The sequence below is a fragment of the Pseudorasbora parva genome, chromosome 24, assembly GCF_024679245.1.
Source record: "Pseudorasbora parva isolate DD20220531a chromosome 24, ASM2467924v1, whole genome shotgun sequence".
In the NCBI taxonomy this organism is placed as follows: Eukaryota; Metazoa; Chordata; class Actinopteri; order Cypriniformes; family Gobionidae; genus Pseudorasbora; species Pseudorasbora parva.
Window position 1 is genome coordinate 18985214 of NC_090195.1, and position 18131 is coordinate 19003344.

The window sequence follows — 18131 nt, forward strand, 5'->3', positions numbered from 1 at the left end:
ATGACCCTCTAAAATATGACATATAAAAGAACAATTGCTAGATTTATGTTGCAATATGGAAAAATATGTTTTCATGTAAAAAGGGTTCATTGCATCAGCCAAATGAAGCAGTAAATATTATAAGGAAATGTAATTTGAATAGTTTTTTGGACATGTCTACAAAGACTTGATTATTTGATATAGGATAAAAAGTGCAATAATAGTTATACAACATGTTTTTGCTACAAATACAAGTTAAGTTAGCTACTCAAATTATCCAGGTAAAATAAACAAACAAAGATTTTTTTGTAAAAAAAAAAAAAAGTTTTTTTATGTTACACTTACAGCCTCATTGATTCATTTAATCAGTGAGTGCTAATAGTGTTAATGACACCATTTGTCATATGATTTGCAAGTGATCAGATTTTAATTTTCATAAGAATATGTGATTATTCTTCTGTGAACTAGACTGTTAAAAATGTTAGTGTGAAAATACAGCATTGCAGGTTAGTTGCATGACTTTCACAGTAATTCCACAATAGGACTTCTCTTTTATCTAACTGCACTCTTGGAATATCATACTGTATTTCTACAGTGCATTAATGTACCATACTATAATGTTACCCATCATGCAGTGTGGCATGAATAGATTATGCTGGGTTTCTTGATTCTTGCTGGTTTTATCCGTGCTGCTGAACTTATGTTTGGTTCACTTTTAACAGTTTTTGTTGTTGGTATATTTTGTAAAATTCATCATTTATCTTTTGTATTATTATTTGTGTCACCATTGTTGTGTTTTGTAAATTGATGCCTGTCCATCATTAGGTGATTAAAGAAAAAAAAGATATATATATATATATATATATATATATATATATATATATATATATATATATATATATATATATATATATATATATATATATATATATATATATATATATATATATATATATATATATATATATATATATATATATATATATATGTGTATATATATATATATATGTATATATATATATATATATATATATATATATATATATATATATATATATATATATATAACAACTTGAGTTTTGTTTTGTTTTTTATCGAAAAATGGAAAAATCTTTTTAATTGATTTATTCACAAAACACATTTTTTTTCCACAGCAGTCTATGTTCTGAGGGTGGGTTTAAAAAAAGATAAACAATGATAAAGACACATTTAGATTATATATCTTATTATATAGATATCTTTTTTTTTATCATATTTATGTATATTTTGTCAGATAGCTATCTGTTTTTCTAAGTGCTGCATGCATTATTAGAGATAAAGCATGAACTTTAAGTAATTCATCGGTGGCCTAATTAGTGTCAGTATTGTTTTAAAGTGGGTAATTGTGTTTACTGCTGTTGGGCTAATTTGAGCCCTACACTCTGAGAGGCTGTTTTTTCCCCTCCCTTTAAGTTAACCTGTCAAGTTAATAAAATGCTGTGGTGAACCTGCCGGAGCTCTTTGTGCAGAGACAGCCTCTGCAAAGAGTCTAATTACATGCCCCTATTAAGGCTTATCAAGCTGAACCACATTATATCCAGAGAGGAGGTTTTGTTAAAAGAGCACAGTCATGCTTATAAAGGGGTTTTAGAAGCCAAATCTGGATCTTTACATGAAAAACAAACAAACAAACAGCTTTTTATGTACATTGCACGCTTTCTATGTTTTTCAAACGCAGGAGATTATCATTTGTCATATCTCATATGATTTTTCCTATTTTGTATGAAAGCTGCATGAGCCAGAAATGATTTGCTCAATATGTCTGCGGCATCTCTCACATTGATTTAGTCCTTCAGCTTGACTGTTTTCGCTAGGGGGGTGGTTGTCAGAGGTCCCTCGGTGCCCACCCTAATATCTTCAACACTTGCAGTGGAGCGGAAGACGTGTATTACAGACATGTCAGACAGTGATGGTACCAGTGGGACCACTTGGGTTTTTGTTGTCTGAGATTACTTGGCTCTTGCTCTGCGGTCCGGGGTCATTTATTGGATTGATCATGTTTACCTCTTTAGCGTATGGCTTTCTTTCCTTTCAAGTCAACAAGTGAATGCTCCGGATGCATTAGCATGCAGGAAAGGCGATCCGTGAGCTAGTCCTTCAAAACCTCTGCTCGCTCCACATGGAGAGTCCTTAAAGGGTCTGAGAGAGTTTGCATTAATTACACCTGAAACAGCTGGAGCCGCACAGAATGTAATGAGTCAGCTAGTACAACTCAAGCGGAATGCAATTACCATGCGCCAAAAAAAAAACGGCATCGATATTTAGCCTACATTAGCTTGTAAAACATGGTTTGCCTATTGTCTTTAAAGGGAGTCTTTTCTTTTTGGCTCATTTAGATGTTAATGTGCTTTGAAGAACTCAAAAGCACTGTTCATGTTGGACTGTTCATGTTGTGGATTGTGTTGGGATTTTTGGGAATGAACTCTTGTAATTAACATCCTTACAATAATTATGGTCTGGTTGTGAAATTAATCTGTTACATCACTTTGGCCTGCACTGTCAGCCTTTTAGAATCTTTTTTAGCTTTATTTCTCCCCTTAATCAACATTCATATGATGGGATCAGAGTCCCTTTAAGACAAGTCATTTCACTCGGCGGCCATCTTTGAAACGCCTCTTGGGCATGCAAGTGCCGCTCCTATCTCTTTGAACGTGGAAACATCAAATTCCACACAACTATTTGCCAAGCTTACGATTAAATTTCATTTTTAAAATCATCACCAATGAAATCTGGCAGCAGCTGTCTCTTTCTAAATGCTCATCATGACAAGAAATGCATTTTTCAGCCTTGACCAGCTAATGCCATAGCTATAACAACTGTAGCTTCTAACGGCAGCAGCAGTGACACAATGACTTTACTAATCAACGATTGGCTCTTTCATTTAGAAGGCGGGGCTTAATCACAGTATTGGGCATTACACTTTTTCCCATTCATGTGTTTGACTTAACCCTTTAACTGTCACCCCCCTTTTTGAGACCTTACCTATCTAAACTTAAATACTGCCACCACAGTATAAAAATAATGTCTCCCATCATGCATTGCAGCATTAAGAATGTCACCATTGTTGAGACTCATATATAAAGGTCTCAATTTTTTTAGAACGTCTTATATGTGGCAAGAAAGTATTGTAGGTGAATATTCTTTATTATTATTTTTATTAAGTTATGAGTTTAGTCAAACATTTCTCTTCATGATAAAGTTTGTTTATGGCTTATTTAGATTTGAACAATTATGTGTTTTGTTTACACTGTAACAGAAAACTAGCCTGACAAGCCAGTCCCACATCAATATGTTTGGTCTGGAAATCCGAGGGGCGGGATAAACGGTTGTCTTTCAAACTCCCTCTGCATGGCGTGCACGCAATGGATAGCGCTACAACCAACCAGAGCAACGAAGGTGAAGCAGAGCTAGTTGAAAGATTAAACTTTCACCGCATCCGGTCGGCAAAACTCACAACACATCTTCCCTTCTTAAGAATGACTTAAGTGCCGTTCTTTGTTCTTTTCTCAGAGAAAAGCTTAACTCCAAGTCTTCCAGAGTCGCCGTCAAAGCTGTTCGACAGTTTCTGTGTTTACTTGAAGCATGCAAGTGCAACTCTGCCGTCATTATGTTAAGCCCCACCCACCGACTCGTGATTGGCCCGACCAGAGTTTGGCGTTTACAGCTCAGAACTGTATTGAGAGTTGCTAGACGACACTCGCAGGCAGATTAGATTTGCTGCCGCTAGGTTGCGTCTAGATTTCTAGGCTAACAAAAAACACTAACTAAAGGAAACACTGATCACCATAATGGTGACCAAACTAAACCTGTTCCTGTTAGTTTCATGCTACACACACTCATACTATAGAACATGCTTTTTTAGCAGTTGTGAAGTAATTACTTATTCAAAATAAGTACAAGATAGTATGAGATATTAGCCAACATGACCGTTTACTGCGTTGTTTATTACTATATGAAGAGATCCACAGTGGCTTCTATACTTAATTTTTTTTTAGTGATATTTACACCAGTTTATCAGGAAGTAACAATTTTGTTCTTGTCGTCTCGCAGGATGGAAACGGTGCTTTATTCGCAAATGTTTTAACATAGCTAGCTATGACATACAGTAGCTATATTGTAGCTATATTGTATACTTTCACAAAGTCATAGCTACAAGTGAGCGACTGAACTTTTAAAGGTCCTTTTCTTCGCGATTCCATCTTTCAAACTTGAGTTAAAATGTTGCTGTTGGAGCATAAATAATATGTGTAAAATTATAAACGGCCGGTTTGGACTACACCCCTGCACTTCCTGGCATGAATGACGTCACTAGAACCGTTCGTTGACTAACCCTCCGCCCACAAGAACACGCAAAATAGGGGGCGTGGACTTGTTGCTCTCCCACGTGGAGAAGAGCGCGCATTCAGCGCTTGCATCGCCCCGTTATGGTAAGAGGTGGGACCTTTCTGGACAAAGTGCGCTAAGCTGCTGTCCAATCACAACACGGGAAGCGCTGGCCCAATCAGAACTCGTTACGTGTTTCTGAAGGAGGGACTTCATAGAACAAGGAAATCATCAGGCCGTTTTTAGGACAGAGGAAACAGCGCTGTACAGATAAGTAAATTGTGTGAAAAATACTGTGTGTTTTTACACGCGAAACATGAACTCATGTTATATTGCACACTGTAAACATAATCAAAGCTTCGAAAACACGCAAAGAACGGGACCTTTAAGCCTAGAATTTCCAAGTTGGGGGTGTCAAAATGTTTATATTTATTTAATTTCAAAATATGATAGGATTCTAAGAAAGAATATATATCGATTCAATTTACAACAAAAATGTAAAAAGCAAAAACACACCTGAATCATATTCTTTATTCATTTTTTTTTTTTGAAGTAGAGAGAAAAAAACTTGTTGAATTCTTTGTTGAAAAGATATCACCATCATGCTTTGACCAAAGTTACTTGAACCTGAATTCGTAATTACGACTTCCAAACTCGTAAATAAATATACTTCCCAGATGGACTTATAAAGCATCATTAGGCAGTTTGATTTTAGTTTGACTGTTTGAGACATTTGATGGGATGAAAATGAAACAAAAAGTGTTGTGGGGAAGTAACTGAGATGAAGCTGTTTCATAAATTCATGCGCACATAAAAACTGTTCCATCTGTTCATGTTTTTGGGTTCATTTTCATGGACTTATAGTTTGTATCGCATTATTTCCTGTCTTTCTGTCTGTTAGCTTGTGTTCATTGGTTGTTATGATTGTTCAATGGTTCATTGATTATCTGACACCTGTTTCCTTTCGGTTCATTATGTTGTGTGTATATTATGCATAGTTCAGTCAGTTCATTGTCTAGTGTTGTTGTTTGTGTTAAAGTGCTACACATTGGTTGTATTTCTTCTGTTTTGTTTAATAAAAAATATTATGCTGTTAAAGATCATCTACACCTCACATTGTCGTCATCCTCATCAAAATCTGACAATAACACAAATTGCATATATCGAAATAAATACATAATAACCATATACAATAATTTCTGTTTTATGGGTTTAAAGTTGGCATGCAACTGATCTTGTGATCTTTTGTGGGGGTCTTTTTCTCTTTTGTTATGTATATCCTAGTAAAGAAATGAAAAAAAAAAAAAATAATTGTATAGGGCGGGAATTTATTTTGTCCATCAGGAATTTGAGGAATTGGATTGTTGGATCATTGTTGTTGGCTATTGCTGCGATCTCATGTGATTGACAGGTTGCTAAGGGAGGGGTTATAGCGCCAGCGCACACGTCATCAGAGAAGAGCGGGAAACAGTTGTGGCTTTTGCTGTTTTTCACCCGTGATGTGACCTATCAGCGTCAGGTCATCCGGAGACTTTTTGCCTAGAGTTTCAGACGTACTGTTCTTTTGCCTGCACAGCAGCAGCACACAAACATTTTTAAATATAAAAAAATAAAAGGATTCCTTTCTGGAGAAATGTTCAGTCTTTCCGCTTGCAAATTCCGCCATGTAAATAGCGAATGCGCTATGGTGCGAGCGCAACTGGCTTTTAAAAGGAACGGGAGATGAGACTCTGATTGGTTTATTGCATGTTCAGTTCAGTTCAGTTCAGTCTTTATTCATTTCCCAAAGGCAATTTGGTCCAGCATACACATAAAAACACTGTCACACACACACACACGAAAATAGCAGAAAAAATGCACAATTAATACATTTAATTAGAAATTAAAAACTTTACAGCTGAGGGGACAAATGAATTTTTAAACCGATTTGTCTTATTAAGCGGAGTTCTATACCGGATACCAGACGGGAGAAGATGAAACTCAGAATACAAAGGATGAGAATCATCGAACAAAATGTTCTCGGCTTTACCCAAAGCCTGTCTATGGTATAACTGAGCCACAGTCATCTGCTTCCTCCCTGTTATCTTGCTTCCCTGATTTACCATCCTCTCAATATGGTTTTTATTTTTAACATTCAGAGAGCTGAACCAGCACAACAATGAAAAGGATAAAAACGACTCAATATAAGATCTATAAAACATACACATTAATGTTTTATCCATATTAACCTAAATAAATCAATTATTTGTTATGTCATGCTTGTTATTATATTGTCATTGACAAACATTTTCTGTATTGTCCTTTATTATCTGAAACTGATGTCTTGTGTGTTGCTTTATTAATAATCTTGAATCAGTAACAGCACATAAACCGTACAACACTTTCTACAGTCTAAAGAGCCTACCATCCACAAAAGATTAATTATATACCCTTTTCAGTTGATTTAATTGACAGGTGTTCTGGATAGCATTGGAAGAGTTTCCCCCCTCTTCCATTCGTCTTTATATCAGAACCAAAGGCCTGTATGTGGCGGATGAAATATGGCATAAACACCTAAATGTTCACCATGTGCTTACTGTGATAGACCCTGCTGGTAATCAGCCTGGATCTGAGATCAGTCATTCAAAGCATTCCAGCCTGAGGAAACAGACTGCACCTTCAGATGAATGTGTCCTGGGTTCGGGATGATTCATAACCTCCTCTAGTATACCGAAGACTTACTGTCCAAATCACTCTATTTGTCTAAAACACCACAGTGCTGTGGTGTCCTCCCTGAGTGGTCTGACCGGTTGATATGACTCTCAGCACATCCCTGACCTGGAGACCTTTGGACTGATTTTCCTGTTTTATTTTCCGCATGGCTGTCTCTTTCTGATATGCGAACCTGTGATTACGGAGAGGATCGCTCTGCGTCTACACCCACTGAGATAAAGTGCTTGGCTGATGAACCAAATCTATCGCCCTGGCTTGCACCCATGCTCCTGCCCGGACTCATCATGAATATTCCGCACTAAGAGTCCAATATGGAACATGACCCAAACACATTTGATATCGCAAGGACCAGGTAGAAACTGATTTTCTTATTTGGTTATTTTGAAACACTTTAGGTTTTCCACATGACCGTGAGCAGGATGTATCTGGTCAATTCTTCATTTTGCTTTGTTAAAGTCAAGAAATAAAACTGTACAATTATATATATTTTTTCCATGGAATATTGCAGTGTTTATTATACATTATTTATTTGTAGGCCTACACATCTTTTGTTCAGACAAAAAAACATGCTTAGACAACATGCACAAAAACCCTGCTGCCCGTGGCCACACATTGATGTCTTAAGACACGAACCAGTACCGAAGAGTATTTATGTCATTTTTTTTTACCTCATATCCAGATGAATCTCATCTTATGTTCCAATCCGCTACTACTTGCGTCTGTTTGTATATATATATATATATATATATATATATATATATATATATATATATATATATATATATATATATATATATATATATATATATATTTCCTCAATAGTGCCTGCGCGGATCAACTGAATGAGGCCGATCTACATAATAAATATATATAAATATATGTACATAAATAAATAAATATATCATATAAATATATAACTATATCTACATAATAAATATATCTATGATCACGTCATTTTGACCTTACCAGACTAAAGTAATGACGGATGGGAACACTAGATGAGATTTGCCTGGATATGAGATAATTTCTTTTAACATAAATACTGTTCGATTTCTCACAGAAACTGATCAGTTCATGTCTTAAGACATCAATGTGTCGTCACGAGCAGCAGGGTTTTTGTGCATGTTGTCTAAGCATGTTTTTGTTTTTTACTCTCAGTTGTTACCCATTCACATGCATTATGACTGGCAGACTGTAATGGTTGTTTGGAACAAAGTTCGTATTGTGAGGAAGGAAGAGGACACGGGGGTCGGCTGGACGGTTGATGCTCGTTTTATTTATTCTCTTTTACTGTCAAAATCACACTCAGTAGTGTATAGTTTCTCTCAACTCAAACTACAATAATCACTTCCGGGTCGGCACTTCCGGCTTCCGGTATCTCAGGGTCTGTAGCTCGGGCATCAACCGTCCGTCTCTCTCTCTCATCGGTCTCCGGTTCCACTGGCTTTTTATCCCCTCTCCACGCCCATTACTGGAACAAGATACAGGTGTTATTAATCTGCGTCCAACCCACTCACTTACCGCTCGTCCCGCGGCTCTCTCTCCCGCTGCAGACCTCGCTGAACCACGCCCCCCTTGCCACATTGTTATTAAAATCTTAATTTGTGTTCTACTGAAGAAACAAAGACACCTACATCATGCACTGGGGGTAAGCAGATAAACATCACATTTTAATTTTTGGGTGAACTATCCCTTTAATGAGTCATGGGTTTTGGGCTTAACATAGAATCCTCCTTGCTTATTGAGTGAGGAGGATTCTATGCATGGTCCGGAGTTTGAGGATTTTAAGGTTGGGTGTCAGAATGATTTTTTAAAACTTAATGTTCTGAAAACTAAAGAGATGACCATTGATTATAGATTGAGGAAGAAATCAATTGATGATAAACAAATAAATACTAATGGAGCAGGGATCCAGAGTGTTAAACAGTACAAATTTGGGTACCATGTTGGATTGTAAATTGTCGTTTTCTGCAAATACTGATGTCTTGTGTAAGAAGGGGCTGCAAAGATTGTATTGCTTATGGAAACTGAGGTCATTTAAATAAATTAACAGTACAGTACAATGGCTCAAAAGTTTAAGCTTCTATTTGGTATTTTTCTTTTTTAAACTTAGCATGAAACGGAATCAGTGATAGACAAGTCTTTTCTTCCCTGTTGTGATGTAAATCCAAGCGACGAACAAGAAAGAGTTTTAACCCCAATGTATAAACGTTTTAATTTTCTGGTATAACTTTAGCCTGTTTTAAATCTACTTAGATTAAGATACATTATGCTCTGCCTGTCATGGCAAACTGATGTCTTTTATTTGTATATATATATATATATATATATATATATATATATATATATATATATATATATATATATATATATATATATAAATGTGCTGCCCATCTATTACTAAATTCACAGCTTTTTATATCAGATAAAACACACCATTGTCCTCTGTCACCTGTTATATTATAGGACCATTTTTTAGTAAAAATGTGCCTGCAGCGCTATCTATCAAAATCTTGAAGTCTTTTAATTATCACTTTTGAGGATCTCACTGTGTTATCATATGTCACCATCCAGAGTGTGAAAATGTTAGTCACCCAATAAGGTTTCACTTTATTTTGATGATCCCTTTAACACATTCTGTTGACTATAAGTAAAGTCGCACCTACATGTCTGCTAACTCTCATTACTAACTCTCATTAGTAGAGACGGGTAGGGTTAGAATAAGTTGGCAAATTGAAAAAGTTACTTAGTAGAATGTCGGTTGGAGGACAATCACAATAAATATTTAGCAGATTACTTATAGTCTATACTAATACTCTAATGAGAGTGTTTGACCTGTAGTTGCAAAGTTACCTGTCAAAAGAATGTTGATAAGGGACCATCAAAATAAAGTGTTTCTCCAAATACACATATTGCCATAAGTATTGGGACACCCCTCCAAATCATTGAATTCAGTTGTCCCATGGCCACGTATAAAATCAAGCACCTAGGCATGCAGACTGCTCCTCTACAAACATTTGTGAAAGAATCGGTCGCTCTCAGGAGTTCAGAGAATTCCAGTGTGGAACCGTCATAGATTGACACCTGTTTAATAAGTCCAGTCGTCCAAGTCCATTTCCTCACTACAAAATGTTCTATGGTCAACTGTTAATGGTATTATAACAAGTGGAAGCAAATGGGAACAACAGCAACTCAGCCACCAAGTAGTAGGCCACATAAAATCACAGAGCGGGGTCAACGCATGCTGAGTCAATACAGACCTCCAAACTTCATGTGTCCATCAGATTAGCTCAAGAACAGTGCATAGAGAGCTTCATGGAATGGGTTTTCATGGCCGAGCAGCTGCATCCAAGCCTTAGATCACCAAGTGAAATGAAAGCATCAGATGCAGTTGTCACATGTCTAGTCTGTCTGTTGTGTTTTTTTCCCTGTGTTTCCTGGTGTTGTGTTAGTCACATGTTCCTTTGTTTCACCCTGCGTCCCAATTCGCCTGCTATTCATACTAAATAGTATTTGAAAATAGAATTAGTATGTCCCAAATCATTGTATGTTGAAAAGAGTATTCCAAAGATACCCGGATGGTTTACTATTTCCGAATTCGAAGTATGAATCGATGGGCACTCCAACGGCTGATATTGCCCACAACCCACTGCGAGGTGGACGGGGATTCGATAAGAACTACAAACGCGGATAAAAAGCATTAAAAAACTAAAAACATGGCGGATGTGCAAGTCCGGCGGTTAAGTAGAGAAGTTTAGATAAAGGGGTTTGAGTGACCAACTATCAATATTTAACCTGACAAAAATATATTTATTCATATATTTTTATATATTTTATTCATATAGGCAGCCCTGGCCAAGCCCCCAGCCAGAGCCAAGCCTCCAGCCAGTCCCAAGGCTCCAGACCCGCCATGGCCTCCCAAGGCTCCAGACCTTGGGAGGCCTCACCCTGAAGGCCCCAGCCAACCAGGTCCCAGTCCCCAGGGCTTCAGGATGCCCACCTCCACTGGACTCTAGAGCAGTGGAGAGGTGTTCTCTGGAATGACTAATCACACTTCTCTGTCAATGCGATGGACAAGTCTGGGTTTGACAGTTGCCAGGAGAACTGTACTTGCCTGACTGCATTGTGCCAAGTGTAAAGTTTGATGGAGGGGGATTATGCTTTTTTCTTTCTTTTTTTCTTCTTTTTTTTCTTTTCTTCTTTCAGGGGATGGCCCCTTAGTTCCAGTCAAAAGAACTCTTAATGCTTGAGCATACCAAGACATTGTGGACAATTTCATGCTCCCAACTTTGTGGGAACCGTTTGGGGATGGGATTAAGAATAGGATGCCATTAAAGTGCATGTACAAGCAGGCGTCCCAAAACATTTGGCAATATAGTGTAAATATGACCGGCAAAATCATAGCCTACAGCTTTAGTTTCTTTGCACACTAGGCCTATATAATACACTAATTCTAATGTTTGGTAAAATATGAATTTGCTAGCAAGAAAGTTGGGTGAATGTGCAATGATGCCTCAATAATGTTTAGTAGCTACACTGATAATGTTTGGAAAATAAAACTGATCATTGTGTTCATCTCACTGTATTAAATACAATTTTGTTTTGTGTAAACAGTTGATAAAGGTATCAGTGTTGTAATAAACAGTGACATTTCTAGCTGGTGAAAAGAGTCACAGTACAAATGCCACCAAATGCCAGAAATCAATAAAATATACCTTGTCGGTATATAGCCCTTAAAATATCCTTCTCATTGTAGCTATAGATCAACATGCTCATATTTGGCATATTACGACTTTCTAATTGCATGAAAGGCACAAATCCAATGCTTATTGCTAACATAAACTAAACATGTATCATGAAAAGTAGCTGGTTTTAAAGGGATAGTTTATTTAATGAATTTACTCACTCATGCCATTCAAAGCTTCTTAGACTTTTTCTTCTGTGGAACACAAATATTCCTTTGAGTTTTAATAACAAGCTTGCAAACACTGCAATCTGCATAAAAATGAATAGACAGTATAGCTCATACAATATTTAGCTTGACTTCCTACAGGTTAACCACCTTCTTTTACTGAATATAGATTTTTATATGGCTATTATTACAGGCCTCTATGTAGGCTATTAATACATCATTATATGTATTAAATAGATTATATATTAAAAGCTGGTAAGGATACATACAACTTATGTTAAAAGAAGATTATTTAGTCATCTATAACTTCTGCAACCGAAGAAAAAATAAAACAGTAAGCTAGAGCATGGTATTATGGCAAACATTTTTACAGAAGCTTTACAAGTTTTCATAAGGGGACATTCATATTTTATTTCTATACAGAATACAATTATTGACTTGCTTATTTATTTTGCAAAACACATTGTGATTCAAGCTGTTGTGAAGTTTGAACATACAATCTCTGCACAGCACAGCATCTCTGATATATCTGACATATACCGGAAGTGCCTGACAGTGGCGCGCTAGTTGAAAACACACCCGCGCTGCTGCCAGCGGTGATGACGAGGATGTGACGTTCAACCAAAAACCGCCGTTGTTCACAGTAAATGTAGTGTTTTGTTTTCCACCTGTGAGATAAACTATGGAGTTATCATCTCTCATAAGGAAGATCGGTAAGACGCTCAGTGCGAGAGACAGACGACTTTAGGAAGTTACAAACAGCTGCTTTTGAAGTAGCTTGATAAGCTAAACAAGTGAAGCTATTGTGTTTTGATCAGTTACGTTAGTTGGTATAAGGTAACGTTAAACGGGTGCATAGTTAACGTTACCATCGTGTTAATATTGTTATATATTGCAAGAACGCCATGCTTTAGTTTGTTGAAGTCATAAAGGCTAATGTGATGTTGCGCGTGCATTTTGATAGCATTGTTATGAGCTCGCAAATAATCTGTCAAACTTTTTTTTTTTTTGTCTTTCAGTTTATCACAGACAGTAACATCCAACAGCACTTTTCTGTAACCTTGAGCTGTTGATCTATGTTTGATTTGCAGTCTTTGTGTTTGTGGCATTATGAAAATACATCTACTGAGATTGCTACATCGATGCTTTGCATAATTGTTGCATTGCATTATACAGTACTAACCTCCTGGGTGCCATTGTCCTCGTACGAGGACATTATATTTTAGAGAATTTCTCTGACATATTTAAGTCTGGATGTCTTGTAAAGAACGCATTAATGGCTTATCAGATATATAATTAGTTTTAAGGTTTCACCAGGAGAAAATCTTCTTTGTCTTTAAAACTGACTGAATGATAAAATGTTGCACTCTTATGGAAATATAGTATTTTGTAATTATTTAAATCTGACAAATTTTCGAATTGTTTGTTATAAATCAACATCTCATGAAAATGGTATGGGGTCTGTAATCAAAATATGACTTTCTGTTACAAAACAGGCCATTGATTTCATACATGTCCTCAATAGAGGACACCGGGACATTTTTGGGAGACACAAAAAGGCAATAGGGAAATAAATTACATATCAATGTTCCTATCAAATATTAGATATTATTATGAAAATGTTGCCAACTATTACTCACATTATTACACTTATTTTTTCATGACATGAATTTGTTGCTTCAAGAACACATACATATGCAAATTAGATACAGTGTATAATTTTTTTGAATGGGGAAAACCATTTTTACCCACGTAAGTAAAATGGTATATCAATTAAATCCAAGATGTCTTTCATAGTTGAGAATCATCTTTAAACAAAAAACAAACAAAAAACTGAAAATGATTGAATGGGAAAAAAATCCTATTGTTTCATGTCATTTTTTTTTTTTTTAAACAAACGAGTCCCGGTGTCCACTTACGAGGACATGGCATAACATATGAATACAATAATACATTTGTTTCTTATGTGCTCTAAACAATGCAATGACACGAAAAATACTAAATTCATGAGACTTCGTTTTCATTAGGAGGTTAATACATCATTATTTATTTTCTCCATTAGGACACTCCTTAGTGGAAATCAGAGTTCGAGCTCTTAAAAATATCAGAAGCAAACTGGATCATGATCTCATCGCTGTTCCTGATCTTGTCCAGGAAAAGATGCTGTTTGTATTCCTTCTGGAATGGTTTAATTTTGCAGAAGTTCCAATGCAGGATGAAGTTCTGGAATTGATCAGCATGCTGTCCAAGGTAGATAATGTTCAGAATGTATGAAAAATGACTCGAGTGTCTATATTATCAGGCTGCATTTAGCAAAATGTTCTCAATGACGGGAATTGATCTTTTAATGGGCCTAGCGGAGTGGCACTGTGACTATTCATTACCAATCAGATCGGGAGGAAATAAAGTGCATGTCAGTATTCGCACAAAGAACCAGGCAGATGATTCTACTAGATGGCATGTTTTGAGTAGCATCTAATTTTGGTTTCCCTGCCCTGTCAAAGCACCCAACCGGAGCCCAAATGCTACGGGAGGTAGGGGCTGTCGAATTCCTAACACAGCTCTCGCCTAATGTGGATGTTCGCCTCCGAACAGTCGTAGACGACATCTTCGATCAGCTCTTCCACCTCCCAGAGGCCCTGCCTAGTTGTCCACCCACCACCTCCTACGAGCCGCACTCTGTTCCCTCGCTACAGACAGGTATAACAACATTACATTGATTTTATATCCGTCTGTTCTGCAGATTACTGTAGATATCGATGTCATTATAACCAATGTCAAGGTTGCCACATGGTCCTTTTGAATAGCTGTCTGACAGCAGCTTCGGAATGAACATGAGTAGACTGTCTGACTCGAGGCAGAGGAGAGCATTGAAGTGCTGGTTTCGGATTTGCTTTTCAACTACAGCTGCTTTTGTGTTCTCAGAAGAGGACTCGTCGGCAAGGGGATATTTCCAGTGCGGTAAACCCAAGCAGACAGATGCTCCCACCCCCAGAGTATCATGTAGGTGACATCAACATCAAATTACTTTTTGTTTAACTAACTTTCAGGGAGAACTTAAACTCATTAAACTCACTGTAGAATTGTCAGGACTTGACAGGTCATTTCTTTGTTCTGGCAAGGTTGGACCAGTAGTACAGATTTGCATGCATGTTCTAGAAATTTTGAGCAATACATCTTTATGTCTGTCAAAAAGATTTATGTGTATATTATTTGTATTTTAATTGAATATACACTACTGTTCAGAAGTTTGGGGATAGTAAGATTTTTAATGTTTTTAAAGTCTCTAAATCTCACCAAGGCTGCATTTATTTGATTTCAAATACTGTAAAACATTAAAACGTCATTTGAAATAATAGTATTCTATTTGAATATACGTTAAAATGTCATTTTCTATTAGAAAGGCTGAATTTTTAGCAGCCACTCTTTGAATGATTTTTCAGGATTCTTTGACAAGAACAGAATGTAACAGTGTAAAATGTCACTTTGGATCAAGTTAACACATCCTTGCTGAAGAAGAAGAAAACCACTAATTTCTTTAAAAAACCTTATTGGCCTCAACCTTTTGAAAGCATTCTTTGCTTGTTTTTCTTCTTCTTCAAAAAAAAAAACAAGTTACAGCAATTCAGCAATTCAGTTCATTTTTTCAGGCATTCTAACTGATGCCTGTAAAACTGACAAATTATTAGATATTTTGTCAAAACCTAATCTGTTATCTAGCTATACAACATTTCTGTCATATTTGTGTATTTTAACTTTTTATTTTTATTTAAGAACCAGGTATAAAAAAACGCATGTATATGATAGGGGTGACCCCGTATAGTCGAAGATTCGATGCATCGTTATGCGGAGCCGGATTCGACCACCAATCTCACGGTCAAATCTTTGCAAGTGTTATGAAACCAGGCTCATACCATTTTGGCAATATGGGGGTGCTCAATATTTTAAAGACGTGGCGCAGCGCTGCGCTTCGTGTCTGCTGTGCGACCCCCTTTAAGGGCGCGAAGGGACGCAAAGCTCAGCACTGCGCAGCACCTGTACAGAGGTGGCATTCGGCGCCTGTCCGCGGCGACTCAGGAAGTTGTTCAAAATCCTGCCGTGCAACATAGCGCCATTTCAAGGTTTTGTATAAAATTTATATTATTTCCTTCAATTTGTCAATGTACATACTGATTTCACCATGTGCTACAAGATACACTTATCGCGCAGCTCTTCTGTCAGAAGTCGATTCAAAATTGAGCTTGCGCGTATATAATGTGCGCGTCTGGTGTGAGCTTACCTGAGATGCGGCGCTGAGCTTTGCGTCCGGTGTGACCCCCTTTAGGCACAATCGGCTTAAGAACGTGCATGTAAATGTTCAGTGTTCTTTTCCTCTCAGGTAGGTATTTTTTTTAGGTTTATTTAAAAAAAAAAAAAAGTATTTGTATTGTATGTGATGTTCTGTATTTAAAATGTTATGAGAGCGTTTTACGAATGTTCCATCACATTACCTTTCATTTAAACCTAAATAAGAGAGCCATTGTCAGTTCGCCTGTCAGTTGGCAGGCAGTTTTTGGTCGCTTTATTAAAAGTTGTTGCTGTGTGCAGTGTGTAAAGGAAAATAAAAATAGTTTTACACTTCTGCTGACTAGTGTCGTGCCCCTCCCAATCCATTCACAAACACATAGATGATTCGACTATCAGTCGACCATAGAGAGATTCGACTATTCTCGAATGTGTAGATCGTTAGTCGGGGACACCCCTAGTACATGATCAGCTGACATAATGGGCGCTATCATACATCCAGCGCAAAAAGTCCAGGCGCAAGTGTTTTTTGCTAGTTTCAACCCGGCGCAGTTATCATTTACACTTCCAGCACCACATTTAAATAGCAAATGCACTTGTGCCCATCTGTTCGCCGTCAGTTTTTACGTCATTTAACTAGCAAAATTGTGCTTCGACCATGCGCAAAAGAGGGCCCATTTCACTCAAAAATATAATTTACTCACCCTTATGTAATTTCCAAATCTGTATAAATTTATTCCGTCTGTGCAACACAAAGGAAGATGTTTTGAAAAATGTTCATTGTATTAGCAAATAGGTCTTTTTGTCCATACAATAAGGGTCAATGCAGTCCAATGTTGTTTGGACCTGAATGTTCTTCTAAATATTTTCTTTTTTGGAGAAAGGATGTCGTACAGGTTTTTACCAAACCTGCACCATACCTGATAGCCTGATTGGGCTAGCAACCCTTCCATCATAATGCAGCCCAAAACTCACGATATGGCCCCTGGACCATTCTTATTGTTGAAATTTGGCATTTGTTTGAAGTCTTTACGCTCAGGGCTTCTTATTTAAGATCTTTATATTCTTCTATTTCTTTACCCTGCAGTCAGTACTTCTGTTAGATGCTTGAAGTTCTCTGTTTTTCCATGGCTGTCTTTGAACACAACAGATCGACATATATTGTCATCAAATGAAAGGTACTGGTACCCTCTTCCTATTATAATCTAATTACAACTGTTACCATCTAATATAGGAAACAAATGACCTGTTGCTTGCTTTAGTTCTTTAAGAAGTGGCAACCACAACTTAGTACGAACCACCTGTGAGCTGCTACGTGATGTCATCATGCAAGACTTCCCCGCTGAAATATTCCTGCAAAGGCCAAGTACAGTTCAAGTAAGATTTAAATTAAATTTTTGTCTTCAATCTGTCAGTTGTTTTAACCCCTGATGGGAGCGTCATGTGTTGAGTGACAGTGATGAAGGCGATATCGCGGGCTCCGTAATCCCCATTCCGTTCTATAATTGAAAGCCACGGAATCTGATTGCTTGTACAATAGGTTCAAGTCTGGAAAGTATTGGAATGACAGTGGCAAATCGTGTCTTATGTCTAGGACTGTACCGTGATGATTAGCTGGCAAGCTGACACTAGACATTTTGGTACAAGCGTTTAAAACCAAGTGACAAGCATTGCTGTATTTCTGTCAAAAATGTGTTGGCATGGATGCGTTTGAGATCAGCTTTCTGAGATATGTAGTCTCAGTGCCCTCAATGAACATTATTCAAAATTTTGGTGTGCTAGAATAAAGCTTTGAATTGTTTTGCAAGCATTTTCTTTGGTTCTTAATGCTCTTGATCTTTTGTATAATTGTTTAATAATTGAAAGTGCACTGATTCGGACT

The 18131-nt window shown here is 37.0% G+C and overlaps 1 protein-coding gene across 1 annotated transcript in view; it reads left to right on the forward strand.

Moving 5' to 3' along the window:
• The first annotated feature begins 12544 nt into the window (after nt 1-12544).
• The window catches only part of rttn (rotatin), a 97441-nt gene continuing 91854 nt past the window's right edge, over nt 12545-18131 (forward strand). Inside the window, exons 1-6 of the mRNA XM_067435475.1 lie at nt 12545-12678; nt 14028-14215; nt 14470-14665; nt 14891-14968; nt 17337-17427; nt 17512-17626. Coding sequence (XP_067291576.1) covers nt 12648-12678; nt 14028-14215; nt 14470-14665; nt 14891-14968; nt 17337-17427; nt 17512-17626 — 699 coding nt within the window. The 5' untranslated portion in view covers nt 12545-12647. The remainder of the gene's footprint in view (nt 12679-14027; nt 14216-14469; nt 14666-14890; nt 14969-17336; nt 17428-17511; nt 17627-18131) is intronic.